The 17982-nt window shown below is 36.9% G+C and overlaps 5 protein-coding genes and 1 long non-coding RNA gene across 7 annotated transcripts; 4 read left to right on the plus strand and 2 right to left on the minus strand.

Annotated features, from left to right (window-relative positions):
• Positions 1-111: 111 nt before the first annotated feature.
• On the minus strand, positions 112-2675 carry LOC106387269 (probable inactive receptor kinase At3g02880). The gene is made up of 3 exons (XM_013827096.3): positions 1156-2675; positions 775-1092; positions 112-702 (listed from the first exon to the last, which is right to left on the minus strand). Exons 1-3 carry the CDS (start codon positions 2399-2401, stop codon positions 428-430), a joined length of 1839 nt encoding a protein of 612 aa, XP_013682550.1. The 5' UTR covers positions 2402-2675; the 3' UTR covers positions 112-427.
• A 1107-nt stretch (positions 2676-3782) lies between these two features.
• On the minus strand, positions 3783-5889 carry LOC106387270 (zinc finger CCCH domain-containing protein 33). Its single transcript, XM_013827098.3, has 7 exons — positions 5637-5889; positions 5360-5517; positions 5203-5265; positions 4960-5079; positions 4625-4858; positions 4290-4550; positions 3783-4221 (listed from the first exon to the last, which is right to left on the minus strand). The coding sequence occupies exons 1-7, from the start codon at positions 5692-5694 to the stop codon at positions 3991-3993; spliced, it is 1125 nt and encodes a 374-aa protein (XP_013682552.2). The 5' UTR covers positions 5695-5889; the 3' UTR covers positions 3783-3990.
• A 2124-nt stretch (positions 5890-8013) lies between these two features.
• Positions 8014-9457, plus strand: LOC106385217 (tyrosine-protein phosphatase DSP3). The gene is made up of 5 exons (XM_013825161.3): positions 8014-8364; positions 8458-8551; positions 8658-8715; positions 8809-8852; positions 8958-9457. The coding sequence occupies exons 1-5, from the start codon at positions 8204-8206 to the stop codon at positions 9219-9221; spliced, it is 621 nt and encodes a 206-aa protein (XP_013680615.2). The 5' UTR covers positions 8014-8203; the 3' UTR covers positions 9222-9457.
• A 1200-nt stretch (positions 9458-10657) lies between these two features.
• Positions 10658-12995, plus strand: LOC125580818 (isopentenyl-diphosphate Delta-isomerase I-like). Its single transcript, XM_048746024.1, has 6 exons — positions 10658-10920; positions 11426-11481; positions 11859-11950; positions 12213-12315; positions 12406-12543; positions 12626-12995. The coding sequence occupies exons 1-6, from the start codon at positions 10712-10714 to the stop codon at positions 12874-12876; spliced, it is 849 nt and encodes a 282-aa protein (XP_048601981.1). The 5' UTR covers positions 10658-10711; the 3' UTR covers positions 12877-12995.
• A 156-nt stretch (positions 12996-13151) lies between these two features.
• On the plus strand, positions 13152-14823 carry LOC125580819 (putative 4-hydroxy-4-methyl-2-oxoglutarate aldolase 2). The gene is made up of 3 exons (XM_048746025.1): positions 13152-13400; positions 13484-13691; positions 14354-14823. Exons 2-3 carry the CDS (start codon positions 13508-13510, stop codon positions 14668-14670), a joined length of 501 nt encoding a protein of 166 aa, XP_048601982.1. The 5' UTR covers positions 13152-13400; positions 13484-13507; the 3' UTR covers positions 14671-14823.
• A 715-nt stretch (positions 14824-15538) lies between these two features.
• On the plus strand, positions 15539-17880 carry LOC125580821. Of its 2 annotated transcripts, XR_007318591.1 has the most exons (5): positions 15539-15646; positions 17015-17107; positions 17199-17308; positions 17405-17453; positions 17529-17880. It is a non-coding gene; the product is annotated as an uncharacterized LOC125580821 (long non-coding RNA). The 2 variants fall into 2 exon arrangements; XR_007318590.1 differs by lacking the exon at positions 15539-15646 and having other exon boundaries at positions 15663-17107; positions 17529-17875.
• Positions 17881-17982: the final 102 nt, after the last annotated feature.

The following is a 17982-nucleotide window of genomic DNA, read 5'->3' on the forward strand; positions in this document are numbered from 1 at the left end:
TTTTATTTTTATGGATTATAAAGTCATCTTGTTATCAATGAATTAGCAAATTCTAATGGACGGCGCGAAAACAAAGACTGTTGACCTTTTTTACTTTTTTGTATGATAAGATACGAAGAAAACAAACCAGTTTATTCACACACAACCAATAACACTTGTTGCTAAAAAAAACCAATAACACTTTATACAAAAAATTGTCTTTAGCAAATAATTTTATGAACATTTTTAAAATTATGAACTAAAGAAAAATATAAAGAGAAAAAAATCTGCAAAGTCTCGTCTCAATTTGAGGCTCAATAATTAACGAACACACTATGACACGCACAACGAAGGAAATAAAAAGGCGGGGAATATGTATAAACTATTCAATAAATTGCAATTTAGCCCCAAACAATTTGAACTCGATCAATTTAGACCCCCACTATAATCAATCAGATACCGGGTTTGGAGAGCCTGATGAATGTGAAACCTCCTCGATGAGTCTGGTAACATCGGCCATGGAAGGACGACTATCAGGATACTGAGCCGTACAGCTCATACCGATCTTCAAGAGCCGGATAATGTTCTCATTGCCCTCGGATTCGTACCTCGTGAGCTCTGGATCAAACACATCAGACGTTGATTGTTGATCAGTAACAGATTGGACCCATCTTGGCAAATCTACACCTTCCTCGTTTAGTTGCTGATGTGTTGGAGACTTCCCTGGGACACAATGTATCATGTTAAATCTCCTAAAAACACAGTTAAAAAAAACAATGCTTTTAAGCTTGTTACCTGTGAGTAGCTCAAGTATTAGGACACCAAAGCTGTAAACATCAGCTTTCTGAGAGATTTTGCGAGCGTCAGTAACTTCAGGGGCACGGTAGCCATCGATACGGTTAGGCGCAGACGTGGAGCTAATGATAGGCGCTAGACCGTAATCAGAGACCTTAGCTTCATAGGAGTTAGACAAGAGAATGTTCGAAGACTTGATGTTTCCATGAGAAGTTGTCGAATCGCGAGAATGTAGGTAACTAATCGCTCTCGCAGCTCCCAATGCAATACCAGCTCTGGTCTCCCAGTTCAACGGAGTCCTCCCGCTTCCTTTGTTCCCTACAAATCCATTTAAATCAGCTCAAATGACATAACCAATCACAACAACGCAGTGATACTTACCGTGCAAGAGAGCAGACAAGCTTCCTCTAGACATGTACTCAAAGACAAGAAGCTTCTCGTCACGGCTAAAGTAGTAAGCGATCAAAGTCACAAGATTAGGATGACTCATCGATCCCAAAACCTGCATCCTCTCTCTAAAATCTTTCTCAGGCACCACAACGTCTCTCAACCGCTTCACAGCAACCACCAAACCATGATCAAAGCTCGCCTTATACGAAGACCCAACAGATCCTTTCCCAAGAACCTCAGCCGAAGCCTTCAACAACCCGTCCAAATCGAATTCCCCGAAAGACTTCACGAAAAAGATCAAGTCTTTACTCACCACACCGCTCTCCGCCGCCGCGGCAGTTTCCTTCGGTATAGCCGCGGCGGTGGAGGAAGTCGTAGCGGCGGCGGCGGCGACGGGAGCTGCTTCGACGTTTCGCGGCGGAGCATTCTCCTCCGTCTTTCTCTTCCTACAGAGACAGAACAGAACCAAGAGAAGTAGTAACAATCCGACAACGCACCCGATCACAATCCCGACGATAGCTGCCGTTGATAACCCGTCACTGTCTTTAGACGGCGGAGAAACGGGGCTAACGGCGCAAGACTGTAACGGCTTCCCACAGAGACTGTTCCCTTCGAAAACGGTTACGGGAAAGCCCGACAGCGAATCCGGAATCGAACCGTTTAACTGATTGGAAGAAACATTAAACTGCTGGAGAGAGAGTGTGATCTCGGGGATCGAACCCGTGAGCTGGTTCCTCTCCAAGTAGAGCGTAACCAACCGGGGCGCGGAGTTCACATTACTCGGGATCCTCCCCGAGAACCTATTCTCCCCTAAATTAATTCTGATTAAATTCGGAAGAGTAAATAAAAACGCGGGAATCTCGCCGGAGAAGGCGTTGCCTTGGAGATACAAGTAACGGAGGAGGACGAGGTTGGAGAAGTCGGACGGGATCGGACCGGAGAGGGAGTTGAACCGGAGGGAGAGAGTCTGGAGCTGAGTCAAGTTCCCGATTGATTCGTTTGGTAAGGAGCCGAGTAAACCGGTTCCGGGTAACCGGAGGGAAGTGACCCGGCCCGCGAGGCAGTTGACTCCGTGCCAGGTGCAAGGAGAGGAGGCGGTCGTGTTCCATAGGAGAGTACGGCCGCGGACGCTGCTGCGGAGGGTGAGTAAGGCTCGACGGTCGGAGTCGAGGTCGGAAGTAACCGCCGCGAGGTAGAGGAGGAAGATGAGGGAGAAGGAGGAGATGGATCGGTTCATCTTCCTCTCTGAGTTGTGTTTTAATTATTGGTGCTTCTTTGTTTTGTTTTTTTTTTCGGTGAATATATTTTGGATTTTGAGAGATTTTTTGAGATTTTGTACCTTTTTGGGTAACGCGTAAAGAAGAGTCTGAACAGAGAGAGGAGACGGATGGTGGAATTCAAGAAGAGGCTTTTCACATTAGTTTCATCTCTCTCTCTCTCTCTTTAGAACCGGCCACAGAAAAAAGAAAGATATCATAATGGTACAAGAAGAAGAAGATGGAGAATTTTCATTTCTGACAAAGAAAATTAAAATGAAAATTTTAAACCATATAGGTTGAAATTTTCGTTTAAATAATTCTTGACAGGCTTTCATAGTATGAATGATCTAGTATTTTTGTGGATTTAATATTTTAATTATAAAATTTAAATAATATTTAAACATGGTAATGTTAATGCTGATGAGATATTCTAAAGAGTAAAGAGTATCTCAAGGTCCATGAATAGTTGTAACGATAAATATGACAGCTATGTTATAGAAATAGCTAAATCTTCAAAAAATCTACTAACAAGGTCATGCATAGTTGTAACGATCAAAATATAGTCAACTAGACATCGCATTACATAAATGGTGGTAATAAGTACCTTTTTTATCATAATTACTACGGGCTGCAGTAATGTTTTGTAGACGTTTAAAAGTTAAATCAACAACTGTTTTTTGAAAGTTGTTTTTGTTGTTCAGGTTAGTGTGACCAAAAACAAAGCTAGATTTGTGAATTTAGTCTTAGGCAAACCGTTGACAAAAAAGAACCCAATAGTGTCGAGCCACCGTTTTTAATTATTTTATGAAATTTCTCAGCTAATTTTTTTTCTAAACAATCCTATCCGTGGCATTGACCATTTCGGAAATAGAAATGGTCATCATAAAGCTAACTAGTGGTTGGTGTAGACTAGTTAGTATATAGAATGTTGGACTTGAGAAAATTTCAGTGGTTGGAATTCTTGTTTGCCAAATCGATAATATTTTCAAACATGGTTACCTCATATGTTTGATACCGCTTATTTGGAAAACGTATGAAATACACTTGCATGTTATTACTTTCTTGAGTGTAGTATTAAACAAAACAACTTGTAATTAGTTAAGTAGGTCACATGAAATCTTCTTCACAAATTTCATGTTGCAATATGTTTATTTCTTAGACAATAGAGACATACAATTTTGTCTTTGAATATAATAAGTTGTGTCAAGTTGTTATTACATGGATAAGTTAAAGGCCACGAGCTAGGCCCAATCTTTATGTATTAAATATGACTTCGCACACGAGCATTGTTAACAACTTGTAAATAATTGAAAATGGAATATGAAAATCTAACGCTGAACCGGTAATAAGAAGGGAAGATTTCTAAACCAGATCTTAACCGGTTATACATTTATCAAATTATTCACCTGATCCACCAAAAGAATATTTCAACAATGGCTATCAGATCAAGATCAGTTGTATAATCACCTCCTCTATGCATTATTAATATAAATGCTTCAGATTAAAATGTAAGAATTTACAGGTTTCTCTATGAAAAATCAAAGCTTTTTTAAGCTCTCTTCTTCACTCACTGCTGCTGTGTATCAGTGGGAGTGTCTTGACCAGAGGTTGTTGTTGTTGCTTGTCTTGTTTCAGACACTGAGACTCTTCTGGAATCTCCGCGTGACGTTTCCACAACCTCGTCTGTCTCTGAAGCTGTGTTGTCGTATGCGAATATTTCCATTGGGTGATTAAATTTACAGCTTGGACCAAACTTGCAGATTCCATAGCGACTATAGAACACACACACCGGTTCTCCCTATATCCAAACAAAACTATTAGAACCAACCAAATTCAATTGAACATGCATTTTGTTGAGCAGCTTACAGGGCGTAAAGGGAGGCCAATGGGACTCAAGAGACAATCAGGAGAAGGAGGTTGTCTATCTCTAGGATGATGAAACTTGCAAACTGTGCCAAACTTGCAGTCTCCTGTCTTCATGTAGAACTGGCATTCAGGTTGTCCCGGTCTCTCCGGGAAAACATTCTCACTAGGCTGAACAGAGGAGCCTGACTCGTTTTGCTGCATGTTTCTGTAGTTGTTGTGTTCATTTCCAGTACCTGAAGGAGAAACTGAGCCGAGCTGACCCTAAGGAAATGAAAAAAGTTCAGTTTGAAATCAAAAGAATCAGATGAGGAGTGTTGTTTTTGGACACAACTTACGCTGTATGGGTTCCATACAACTCCTTGAGGCATCATTAATGGGGTGAAGCCGGAGGGATCTTGCCACCGAGGGCTGGCGATAAAAGAGGCTCTTGACCAAGGGTAAGACTGTTGTTGGCCTGAAGTAGGAACCATGAGGTTGGTTGTCGGTTGAGGCTGAGGATGGTTGAATTTACAAGTGGCGCCAAATTTACAGTGTCCGGTTCTTAGAAAATAAGCACAATCAACTTCATTCTGCATATTATTTAATAAAATAGAATCACTAAGAGGGGTTTTGTAACAATCACAAAAGTGATGATAAAATAAAATAAAATAAAGAAAAAGACAAAACATACGGAGCGTAGAGGATAGCCTAACATGTTGAGTGAGACTCTTCCAGCAATCCCAGCTTTGTTCCTAGGGTGATGAAACTTACATGTTACTCCAAACTTGCATGTTCCTGTCTTCAAATAGTACTAAACAACCCCCAAACATACAATGTAAGTTAATCCACAATGGAAAACAAAATATCTTCTTATAAACAGCAAAAAAAAAAAAACTCTTTCATAATGTAACAGAGAGAAGAGTATTCTAATAACCTCGCATTCAGGCTGACCAATCCTTTCAGGGTATTCTCCTCTCATTCTAGCAGTGGCTATAACCTATAAGAGATATCAAAAACACTATTAAAGAGCTTCCAACTTTGGATCCGACAAAACAGATCTCTAAACTCCAAAAGCAGACACAAGAACATACCAGTTCCCGATCACGAGGGTGATTGAACCGACAAGTGGAGCCGAATCTACAAAGACCAGTTCTGATGTAATAAGAACAATCAGGCTCTCCTGGTCGTTCAGGGTAAGAACCAGTTTCCATTGTTTCATCTGAACTCAAATTCATTTGCCACATTGCCTCTGATGATCACAACCCCCACCAAAAATATAGAAACATAATTCGAGATTAATCCATTAAATTTTTTTTTTTTAAATCAGATCAAAGCTGAAAAAGAAGAGGAAGAATAAATTGAGGAGACCTTGATTGATCATCAGAGGTGAAAGAGAGGACATAGGAACTCCGGCGTTAAAATCCATACACGTGAAGATGAATGTCTCCAACGATGATGAGCACAAGACATTACACTGACATCACCCTAAAGTGTAGAGAAGAAGTACAATGTACATAGAAAGACGAAGAAGAAGAATCGTGTAAACAGAGAGAGGTAAAGCAAAAAAGCGTCCTCGTCTCACCTCCACACAAAAAGAAACAAAAACATGTAAGAGATTAATTTATTAATTAATCAAAGGGTTGATGCAAGTAGTAAGACGAAACTACCCCCTACGTATGTTTTTTGCTGCCAAGTGCAAAACTTTATTTTATCTTCTCCGCCAAAATTGGACGGACGGTAGAGAACACGACGTCACCAAACTTTTATCATTTTGTTTTCATTATCTTTGTCCTTTTCAATCTGGTTAATTTTGGGTGTGTGTCCTAAACCGACATTGAACCAACCAATAGAAACAGATAAACCGACATTCAAACTGAAACTCACTCTCTAGTAATGATACTGGAGCTAAAGCTAATCTCGATCCTAAACTAACTGAGAGAAAGGGTCGCCAGCGGAGTTGATACAAACAAGTTATACGGAAAGCAAGAGGAGAATGCTCTTCATTCTGATGATCAAGGTATGTAATACAGATCAGCTTTTGTGGAAACGCTTCTTGTATGGCTGCAAATTAAATTTATGTTACTCCATGACTTTCTTGTACTGTCGGTAATGCACATACTCTTTGCAGGTGACAGAGATATGGATCAGCCAAGTTATGACGAGGAGAACATACCATCAAAAAAGATAGTTGATCCTGATACAAATGCCGATGCTTTTCAAGACAGTATATTGAAAGAGATATTTGATAATGCAACGGATACGAGGCCTAGTGGCCTACACAAAACAAGGATAAAAGCAGTGAGCTGACAGAAGAGCAAAGAGCACGTATGGAAGCTAATAGATTGAAGGCGATGAACAGAGGTCAAAACATTTCCGAGGAACAGACACTACGAAAATCTTTTGGTGGTTTTAGTAGTTTTTATTTGGCGGGAAAATTAGATGGGACAAACCGGCCAGGTATTAAATTAATAACAAAACCAAATTAGTAGTGTGTAATTCTCTTTCTGAATAATTCAAAACACTGCCCTGAATTTCTGCATCAAATCTACTTTTTATGATCATAAAAATTTAAAGACATACAACATCAATTATCAATATATATGAAAAATGACATCTTTACAAACCTAACTTGTTAAAAAAGTAATCGTACAGTACTTCTGTGGTACCTAAGGGTTAAACTAAGCAGTGGCAACTGGCAATAGGTTCAATGTGTATGCAAAAGAATGCATCATCTCGTCTTTATGATAAGTGATGTGATGGTTGCACTTAGCTTCCTTTAGATGTCATCACAAGAGACTGCATTCACACATCAGTTTCTATCTTATCCTTCAGGATCGAGAGCATGTCTATAACTTCGAGCCAGCATGATTCAAATCTTGGTTCTCCACTTCATGAGCTAGCAATAGAAGATGACAAATCTAGTACATCATTTGGTGAAGAAGCATCTTTGGACATTATAAAGGAAAGAGTAAGCAATAGTAGAAGATTTTTTTTATTAGGTAAAGTCACAAAAAAGTCTAAATTTCTTTTGAAATTTCTTTTTGGATAGCTCAACTGATAATGTAATATACATTTTGAAGTTTTTACTGAAAAGTTTAAAATCATATTTTTATATATGATGAAGATGTGTTCGATTTAATAAGTAAACAAACAACATGTATAAATCGGATAATCTATGTTTTAAACAAATGTCAAGATCTTTCATCATCAGATTCTTCTTAACAACCGAGTTCATGGCAATCTTAAGAATCATCAATCTAACCATGATCATAATAAATATTAGGTTATCTACAAGAAAAAAAGGAAAGAATTAGATCCTCAATTTAGATATACTAAATTAAAAATGCGGAAACAATCTAACATAACATAAATACTTAGTATCCTATTTGTGATTATTTTTATGTTGGGTCAATTTTTTTTTCTTGTCAACTACAATTCTCACGAGTCAATACTTTCGGTCTATAAAATAAAATTCAAAATTAGACCACTGAACTATAAACTTTATATAAATTTATCGTGATTCACCACTAATAATGTTCATCCCACATTTAATTTACTTTTTGTTAAAATAAAATGGTTAAGAATTGACTCAAATTGAGATTCAGAAGAATAGTCAGCTGTGATGAGGATCTAACTAAAAGCCAAAGAACGACACGTGTCAAGATCCTAGAGATGCCAGTAGGGTCCACCCTAAAGCCCCTTGAAGGTGGTTTTAACAACCAATAGGGAGAAGGGATCGTAACAAAATCAGAGTCCGCTTTTCAAAGCTGTTTCCTTTATTTTTATTATTAATCGAAACAGAACAGAAACCCCACTTGATCCCCCTTCCTGTCCTGTCCTATAAAAACCAAACCCTTTCTTCTTCCTCAAATCAATTCTTTCCTTAAGCTTTCTGTGTTTTGCTAAATTCGGAGGAAGGAGTTTGAATTCTCTCGATGTGTTTGATAATGGAAGCGGCGGATGATCACGTCGTCGACGGTGGTGTTTTAGCTGCGCCGTCTAATTTCTCGATGGTCGAAGACGGGATTTACCGGTCTGGGTTTCCTAAACCGGAGAATTTCGGTTTCCTCACAACCCTTAGTCTTCGTTCCATCATGTAAGCTAATTGATTTATTCGATTATTCTGTTTAAATTGGTTTTAATTTCACAATTGGATTAATTAAAAATCATTCCTTTTTTGTGAGAGCAGTTATCTTTGCCCTGAACCGTACCCGGAGGAGAATCTCAAGTTTCTTGAAGCCAACAACATTAAGCTTTTCCAATTCGGTATCGAAGGCAAAACGGTGCGTTTTATTCCCTTGGAGAATCTCAAGTTTCTTGAAGCCAACAACATTAAGCTAGCTCACTGTTGATTTTTTTTTTTATAAATGGATCGTTTATGAATTGCAGGATCCTCCAACTCCTATGCCAAAAGATACAGTTTTGGATGCTCTCAGAGTCTTAGTTGGTAAGGATTCCAACACTCAACACTGTCCTTTTGATGTCTGTAAGCTTCTGTTTCATGATGTCTTAAAGTAAACTGTCTTGTTTTTTCTTGTAGATGTAAGAAACCATCCGATTCTCATACATTGCAAAGCCGGAAAGGTAAATAATAATATACATCAATTATTAAATGATATTTTTTTGGTGGAGATTAGTTATTTTACAGGACACTAATGGATTTGGTGAACTCAATTATGATGAATGCAGCATAGGACAGGCTGTTTAGTGGGATGCTTAAGAAAAGTACAGAGCTGGTGTTTATCATCGGTGCTCGAGGAATACCAGAAGAACGCTGGCGTGAAGTGGAGGCAAAGGGATTTGAATTTCATCGAGGCGTTTGATACCGCGAGCTTGAGGCAGTGTCTCTTGAGCATTATGTATCGTTATCACGGTTATGGCTTCAAGAGAAAAAGGTTGGTCCATGAAGAAGAAAACGTCCAGACGCTGAAACCGCAGGCTGCTAAAGTTTGAGAAACGAGAGCTAACCGGTGGGAGATGGTTCATGTTTTTTTTTTTAATTTGAGGTTCCATTTATCGGTCGCTGGATATGATTCTTATAGGAGGATTAAGTTCGAGATTCATAAACGGAAGTTTCATTTGGGTTGGTTTAGTGATAGTAAAGTGTATAGAAAGGCTACTCTTTGTTAGACACTGGTGCATGAGAGAGGTCAATTAACTCAATGACCACTAAAGCTTCTTATGCTTTATCTTCTTCTTTTTTTTCTTATAAACTTGTCAGCTCATAAAGTGACTTTTAGCTAAATTGTTCTAAAAGAAATAATTGTAGTACAATTAATCAGAACATAATTGTAGTATTAACTTTAATTTTTAAAAAGCAGTCAATAAAAAAAATAGAAAAATGGAAAAACGGAGGAGGTAAAGAGAATCGAGTCATCTTCCAATTTATACAATGTGCGCCGGAGGACAAGGTTTCTGACTATGTATACCACGTGCATGTATTAAGAACAAATATGCTCTAATCAAAGATGTCTTAAAAGGTATCTTTAATTAGTTACTTGTGATTTTGATTTCCATTATCAGTCTCCACGTGATCGAGTCAGCGAATTTGGACGGATAAGAATAGTATATCAGATAAAACTCGAGACCAATGACACAATCTAACAGTGTGCACAATCCTCTACGGAATTGCTATGTCATCACAAAACAAGATGTCTGTACACTGACGCACTTTGTAGATCATTCTTACCTAAGGTATCCTATCTTTTGTCTGAACAGAAAACAAGATGTCTGTTTTATGTCTGAACATAGACAGAGTTAAAAAAAATATTAACAGCCCTCTTAAGGGTTTTCTGTCAAAAAAACAATAACAGATACTAAGCAGAAGAGATTGGAACCAAAAAAACCATCGAACAGTTCAAACATCCGTGTTCAAGCTAGTAAAACCGTAATACTTAAACCAAACGTGTTCTATACTTAATGTTATGCCAAACCAAATAAAGAGAGAGCTTGAAACGGCAAGGCTAGCCTAAAACCAAATGGCCTTCGAATGTGCTATTCTTTACCATACAAGTTCTTGCAAGTACTAACATTTGACAAGAGAAAATCGTTCAAATATCAATTTATTCATACAACAACATCCTATGATAGGTTATAATATTCATCTTCCCATTTCTTTGTTCTAAATGAATACTCAAACTGGCTTCATTTCATTTCATTTCATCCTATGCTAAAATTTACATGGTGAACCAAGGATGGAGAACTAATTTACGATTTGTAATCAAATAAGAGGGCTATGTTATAATGTCTCATAGTGATAGGATTGACATGCAAAAACATGGTCACTTCAAGGGTTTATTTGGTAATAATATATTATTGTTTAATAAAAAAAAAAAAATAACCTTATCCGCTTTTTTATTATCAGGAGTTATGTACATAGTAACAGTTGTGGACATTAAAATTAAATACGCAGAAAGCAGAAGAAGTCATCAACATTCAACCACATGCACACGCCAATGACTGTTTCTTCTTCTTATATTTTATTTAATCTCCCTTTGATTAGCTTCAGATCTCTTTCCCTTCTCTCTTCTTCCCGTCTTCCTCTGTCATCGCTCCGATCCATTTCACCGAGAAAGTTTCGAGCTTTTTCCGCAATGACGACGACAGATGCTGGAATGGATGCTGTTCAGAAACGCCTCATGTTTGAGGACGAGTACGTCAATTTTTAATTCTTGGGTTTTGCCAAAGTAGAACCCTTTGTCTTCGAATCAGATTGTCTTAAAAATTGAAAATTTTGGTTATGGGAATTTCGATTAGACATGGTTCAGGAACACATGTGACATGTGACATGTCTATGGATTTTGTTGGACTTCGATGTAATAAGAGAAGTGATTTATGGATTTAAGTAGCTGTTAAGTTTCTTCCTTTTCTGGTCGTTGGAACCAAATGGGTAATAAAAGGTCTACGCTTTAGTGTCTTATATGAACTGTTGAGAGGAACATGGTCAGGTTAAGCTATGTTTTTCTAATGTTTTTGTCCTATAATAGATTCTCTGGTTGTATATATCTTTGTTTGCTATTAGACTTTTTTTTTTAATGCTGGTGATGATAATTGATCCCTTCGCTGTGATAGAAGTGTGTGTTCTAAGTTTTTAGGTCTCATGATGGGCAGTCACAAGCATATCTATACGAAATGATTCGTTTCTTTATTGCTTGCAGATGCATTCTTGTTGACGAAACTGATCGTGTTGTTGGGTTTGACACCAAATATAACTGTAAGTCAAATTTTGGTTCCACTCTCATCCTATGATTGAACTTAGTTGCATCAAATGTCGTAGGCCTGAAGTGAAATTTTTCAAACATAGTAACAATTTGAGTGTCTACAAAGCGGTAGTGGACACATTATAGGGCACTTTCTCTTGCATTGTTGTGTCATTATAACCAGAAAAATAATATTTTTCTCTAATTGAAATTGTAAGTTCTGCCTTTGTTGAACATATTATATAGACGAATGTAAGATGTTGCTGCTGGAAAAGAATGGTTGAAGAAAATTAAACTATTCGCTTGGTTTTTCTTAGCATATTATCCACTCTGAAGAGACGGATGATCTCTATTATTAAATGATACTGATGATACCTTATAAAATCTGCAGGTCATCTGATGGAAAATATAGAAGCTAAGAATTTGCTTCACAGGGCTTTTAGTGTGTTTTTATTCAACTCCAACTATGAGTTGCTCCTCCAGGTAATTTGCTTATTACTGAGTTGAAGTCAGTATAAATTGAGTCTTGTAGGCTTGTGACTAGGGCATGGTGGTGTCATAGATTCTAGAATAACCTTTTTTTTTTGTAGAGAGCAATAAGTTTCAATAAATATGAGAGGGTAGATCATAAGCTTTTATTCTATAGATTTTGTTGCACATATTAGTTTATGGCAATGATGATAGGGTGCTTAATAAGCTGGCTCATTTGCCATTCTACTGAAAAAATTTCTTCTCTATTGAACAGCAAAGGTCGAAAGCAAAGGTGACCTTCCCCCTCGTGTGGACCAACACTTGTTGCAGCCATCCTCTTCACCGTGACTCTGAGCTTATCGAGGAAAATGCACTCGGTTGGTATCTATTTCTTTACTGACTATGCAGCAAGTTCTTGCTTCACTTGACTACTGACCTCACTGTATATTTGGTTAATGCTCATTCAGGTGTGAGGAATGCTGCACAGAGAAAGCTTCTTGACGAGCTCGGTATCGTAGCTGAAGATGTACCAGTAGATGAGTTCACTCCCTTGGGACGTATGCTTTACAAGGCTCCTTCTGATGGCAAATGGGGAGAGCACGAACGTAAAAAATACCATCCCCCTGAGAGACACTTCGTCTTGACCTTTCTCTTTAATGGAACATTGATGTTCTTTTTTTTTTGCAGTGGACTACTTGCTCTTCATTGTGAGGGATGTTGAGGTTAAACCAAACCCTGACGAAGTAGCGGAGATCAAGTATGTGAGCAGGGAAGAGCTGAAGGAGCTGGTGAAGAGAGCAGATGCAGGTGAGGAAGGTTTGAAGTTGTCTCCATGGTTCAGATTGGTGGTGGACAATTTCTTGATGAAGTGGTGGGATCATGTCGAGAAAGGGACTCTAGATGAAGCTATAGACATGAAAACCATCCACAAACTCTGAAACCCTTCCTTTTTAAGTATAATCGTTCTCTTGTTTTGTTTGGTTTCTTTCTCCTTTTGATGTTTGTGATGATAATAATTGAAACAATTGTATTTGGATTTTTTTTTTTTTTTTTTTTTTTGAACACTAACAATTGTATTTGGATATTCCAAGAGAATCAAGCAATAAAGTTTCATTTCTTATTTGGATTTATGAATATCTTTAAATGATCTAAAGCTTCAATTACACATTGGTTTGGTCAAAAACCATAAAGAGCTGTGATAATGAAAGCAAGGAAACAGAGTAGAAAGCAGAGAAAAGGTAAAAGCAAATATTCCTTTTTTTTTCAGAAGCTGCCTTCGTTCTGACTTATTAAAAGAAAACTTTTTGAGTCAAGATTTTATTATTATAAAACGACCGAAGCAGGTATGTCTTAAGACGCATGTGTTCTGTCTTTAAATCATCGCTTCATCTCTCTCAGAAACTTGAGCACACAAAGACAGAGAGTTCTTTTTTCTTCATCCTCGAGTTTCCTTCTATTTCAGGTAAATGAGATTCGATCTAAGTTTGTTTTTGTCTTAGATTAATCTTGATTTTAATTTTGCTGCCATCATAATTGTGAATCCAGGAGGTGAGAAAGAAGAAGAAGAAGATGGCGTTTGTGACAACTGCAGAAGTTTGCGACGCGAATCAAGATCTGATCCGTAGTGGCCAGCTCAGAGCTCTGCAACCCTCTTTCCAGATTTACGGTCGTCGTCAGATATTCTCAGGCCCTGTGGTTACTGTCAAAGTGTTTGAAGACAATGGTTTGATCCGTCAGTTTCTCGAAGAGAAAGGTATTATTCACAAGACTCAAAGACTTTATTGGTAGAAAGACCTTAAAGAGATATTATGAAAACTTTCCATATAATCAATCATTTGACATGGTTTAGTTTTACATTTGGACTCATAATTCTGATTAGTCACTTATCAAACAGCTTCAGATCTTTCTTTGCTTGAAACTATGGTTTAATCAGTATAAGATCATCTAATCTGATTCAGTAGTAATGATAACTCTGTTACTACTACTGCCTTGTTTGTAGACTTCTTGATTCACTTTGTCATTTGAGAAGCCGTGAGCTTCAAGATTAACGATTAATGGATCTTAGAGCTAACCAACATGTCCTATATACTATTCACATCAAGAACTCTTCACAGATAATTGGTCATTTGATATGTTGAGGGTGCAGTATGTAAATAATCATAGACTTATGGTTAAAAACATAGAACTCACCTACCAAAACAGTGAAATCTATTGCCAAAACATATAATTCTATTACAATAATATATAATATATAAAACATAAAATTCTATTACACAAATATAGATTTATGTTAGGAAAAACATATGAGTTCTCTTTCAAGACATAGTACCTTGTTCTCCTTTGAGCTTACCATGCTAGTGACTAAAGATGAGACGCTCACTGATGTTTTCAAATCTTAAAAAAAAAAAAAAACAGGCAATGGAAGAGTTCTTGTGGTAGATGGTGGAGGAAGCTTACGTTGTGCGATACTAGGAGGAAACCCAGTAGTACAAGCACAGAACAACGGATGGGCGGGGATCATAGTGAACGGTTGCATAAGAGACGTTGATGAGATCAACGGTTGCGACATTGGAGTGAGAGCATTAGCTTCTCATCCTATAAAGGCTAGTAAGAAAGGACTTGGTGAACAGAGAGTCCCACTCAACATAGCTGGCACTAGGATCTGCGATGGCGAATGGCTTTACGCAGATACTGATGGTATCCTTGTCTCTCAGGTCGAATTATCGGTTTAGAACACAAAGTAATGGAGGAGCTTTGTCTTCTTCTTTGAAGGGATACGTTTTGAGTTTGTGGCGTTAATAAAGTAAATGTTTTTCGTTGTTTGTATAATCTTTCGGTGTCATGGCGTGGTGTAACGTTTGTGAAATAAAATGGTTCGTTATACATTGTGCATGTGTTAAATCTCACTACCAGTATTGAAAAATGTAAAATAATGACATAATAAAATGTTTTTATTCAGATAAACATATATTTTTAAATAAAAATAACAAAAGTAAATAATAAATAAATTTTAAAATTATTTATACATTATTAAAATAAATAAACATATATTTTTATAGCATAATTATTATTCTATCAAACAAAAGTTTTGATCCGAGAGCTAGTGTTAAAGGATTTACTTTTATCGAGTAAACTAGTTTGCTTAAAAAAATTAATGTTCTCTTTGAATTGCATTTATCATCCAACGAACATGATTATAAAAACAAAATAAATAATTTTATCGGGAAAACCAACAGACTCTAACCATTTAATTAGTAACGGTAACATTATTTTCCCTTATCTATATATATCTTCTTCTTCATTCCATCTAAACTACACAGTCTACACTACACTCCATTACAATCCAAATGAATTGGTCTTTGACCCTAATGCTTCGGTCCTGGGGACAGCAGCCGGTTTATAGTCTTCTCAACTTGTTTGATCTGACGATGTTTCAGTGATTTGAGAGTGGGAAGGAAGCAGAAAATCAAAGAACAAGCAGGTTAAGATCACTTCATTGAAATTCAGAACTGAGAGGTATGAGTTTCTCTGATCAAAAATATTGAAAAATTTACAGATTTTTTTGTAGAATTGACTGAGGCCTGACTGACTGTTGGTTGTTGTTTTGTGTCTCTGCAGCAAAGAGTTAAGGTGAAAGAGGAAGAAGTCTGCCGAGAAGATTCAAGCGATAGATGGTGGAAGAAAAGATGAGAATCCCCATTGCTCAAGGTATCTAAATTCGTTCTTTTCTTTTTCTGTTTTTTTTTCAAATCTTTTTTTTTTTGGGAGATTCTATATTTACTTGGATTGAAAAAGGAAGAAGCTTATGTGTATATTCATAGTGTGGAAACAATTAGAAACTAGCGTCCCATCATTTGATTGATCGTTAGAGGTTATGTTCCATTTGAATTTATACTTATGAGATCACTTTGTTATTTCTATCAGTTCTTGGCAAATATTCTATATTTACTTTGATTGAAAATGGAAGAAGCTTTATGTATTCATAATGTGAAAACAATTAGAAACTAACATCCTGTCTATTTGAATGATTGTTAGAGAGGTTAGGTTCCATTTGAATTTACACTTATGAGATCACTTTGTTATTTCTATCAGTTCTTGGCAAATATTATATATTTGCTTAGATTGAAAATGGAAGAAGCTTATGTGTATCTTCATAATGTGGAAACACTTATGAGATCATTTTGTTATTTCTATCAGTTCTTGGCAAATATTCTATATTTGCTTAGATTGAAAATGGAAGAAGCTTATGTGTATCTTCATAATGTTGAAACACTTATGAGATCATTTTGTTATTTCTATCAGTTCTTGGCAATATTTTATATTTGCTTAGATTGAAAATGGAAGAAGCTTATGTGTATCTTCATAATGTGGAAACACTTATGAGATCATTTTGTTATTTCTATCAGTTCTTGGCAATATTTTATATTTGCTTAGATTGAAAATGGAAGAAGCTTATGTGTATCTTCATAATGTGGAAACACTTATGAGATCATTTTGTTATTTCTATCAGTTCTTGGCAATATTTTATATTTGCTTAGATTGAAAATGGAAGAAGCTTATGTGTATCTTCATAATGTGGAAACACTTATGAGATCATTTTGTTATTTCTATCAGTTCTTGGCAATATTTTATATTTGCTTAGATTGAAAATGGAAGAAGCTTATGTGTATCTTCATAATGTGGAAACAATTAGAAACTAGCGTCCAGTCTATTTGATTGATTATTAGAGAGGTTAGGTTCCATTTGAGTTAACACTTATGAGATCATTTTGTTATTCCGATCAGTTCTTGGCAATATTCTATATTTTCTTAGATTGAAAAGGAAGAAGCTTATGTGTATATTCATAATGTAGAAACAATTAGGAACTAGCATCCTATCTATTTGAATGATTGTTAGAGAGGTTAGGTTCCATTTGACTTTACACTTATGAGATCACTTTGTTATTCCTATCAATCCTTGGCAATATACAGTTTTCCCCTCTTGTGTTTTAAACGTTTTAAAAAAATTGCTTGTTTGCAATCATGTGATGATGATGTGCATGTTTGTTTGTTTCGGTGCAATCATGTGATGAGGAAGAAGCTTGTGAGATTGGAGATGGTCAGGAGGAGCTTGAGAATGAGAGCTGATATTAGGATTATGAAACATTTGGTCACGTGGCCAACATCAAAGGTTTCTCCTATTTTCTATTATGTCTTGCTGTCACCCGCCAATAGATTTCAATTGCTAATCTGTTATGTTTATGTGCCTTTTGGTTGGTCAGGTAGTGTTATATGTTGGGAGTCTTGAGCATATCTTCAAGCAAGAAGGCATGCGTGGCTTATACCGTGGTCTTTTCCCCTACCGTCATGGCTCTTCTCTCGAAATTGGGCGGTGAGTGAGTTCAACTTGTTCTACTACGTCTTTGATCCTGGAGCAAAGGAAGTAGATTGCTTGTTCTAAACAAGTTTTTCCTTTTTTTTTTGGCAGGTTTATTTCACAATGTAGGACCAACTCAAGAGCTTTTTAATTTCAAATGGTTAGTCTTTACTTTGTTTCTGCTTCCTGTTATCTTAAACAAACAATGGGAGTTAATCTTCTCACATGCAATTAGATGAGGATCACAAACTCAGCGGCGTTGGTGCTAACGTAATGGCTGCCTCTGGACCATTGCCACTAATCATCCTCTTTGGGTTGTCAAGACTCGTCTTCAGGTCCCTTTTTCTTCTTCTTGGCTTTGATTTATGCAATCAAAGAAGGAACGTTAAGTATTTACCTGCCCTGCTTAACAATAAGAATCTGTTGTCTTTGAATCCACAAGGAATGAGAGCGGGTGTAGTGGCATCATACAAGAGAAGGAATCTGCGGACTGTACAGTGGACTTGTGCCTGCACTAGCTGGTATTAGTCACGTTGCCATTCAGTGGTCAAAACCTACTTGACCAATAAAACTAAGCTTTTATTTACCATCCCAATTATACTATACATACAATCTTTGTGGACTGAATGTGTGTGAAGGAAACAGGTGATAAATCAGTGGATGATCTGAATGCCTATCGTCCGCGCTTT

The sequence above is a fragment of the Brassica napus genome, chromosome C1 (genome assembly GCF_020379485.1).
Source record: "Brassica napus cultivar Da-Ae chromosome C1, Da-Ae, whole genome shotgun sequence".
Taxonomy (NCBI): domain Eukaryota; kingdom Viridiplantae; phylum Streptophyta; class Magnoliopsida; order Brassicales; family Brassicaceae; genus Brassica; species Brassica napus.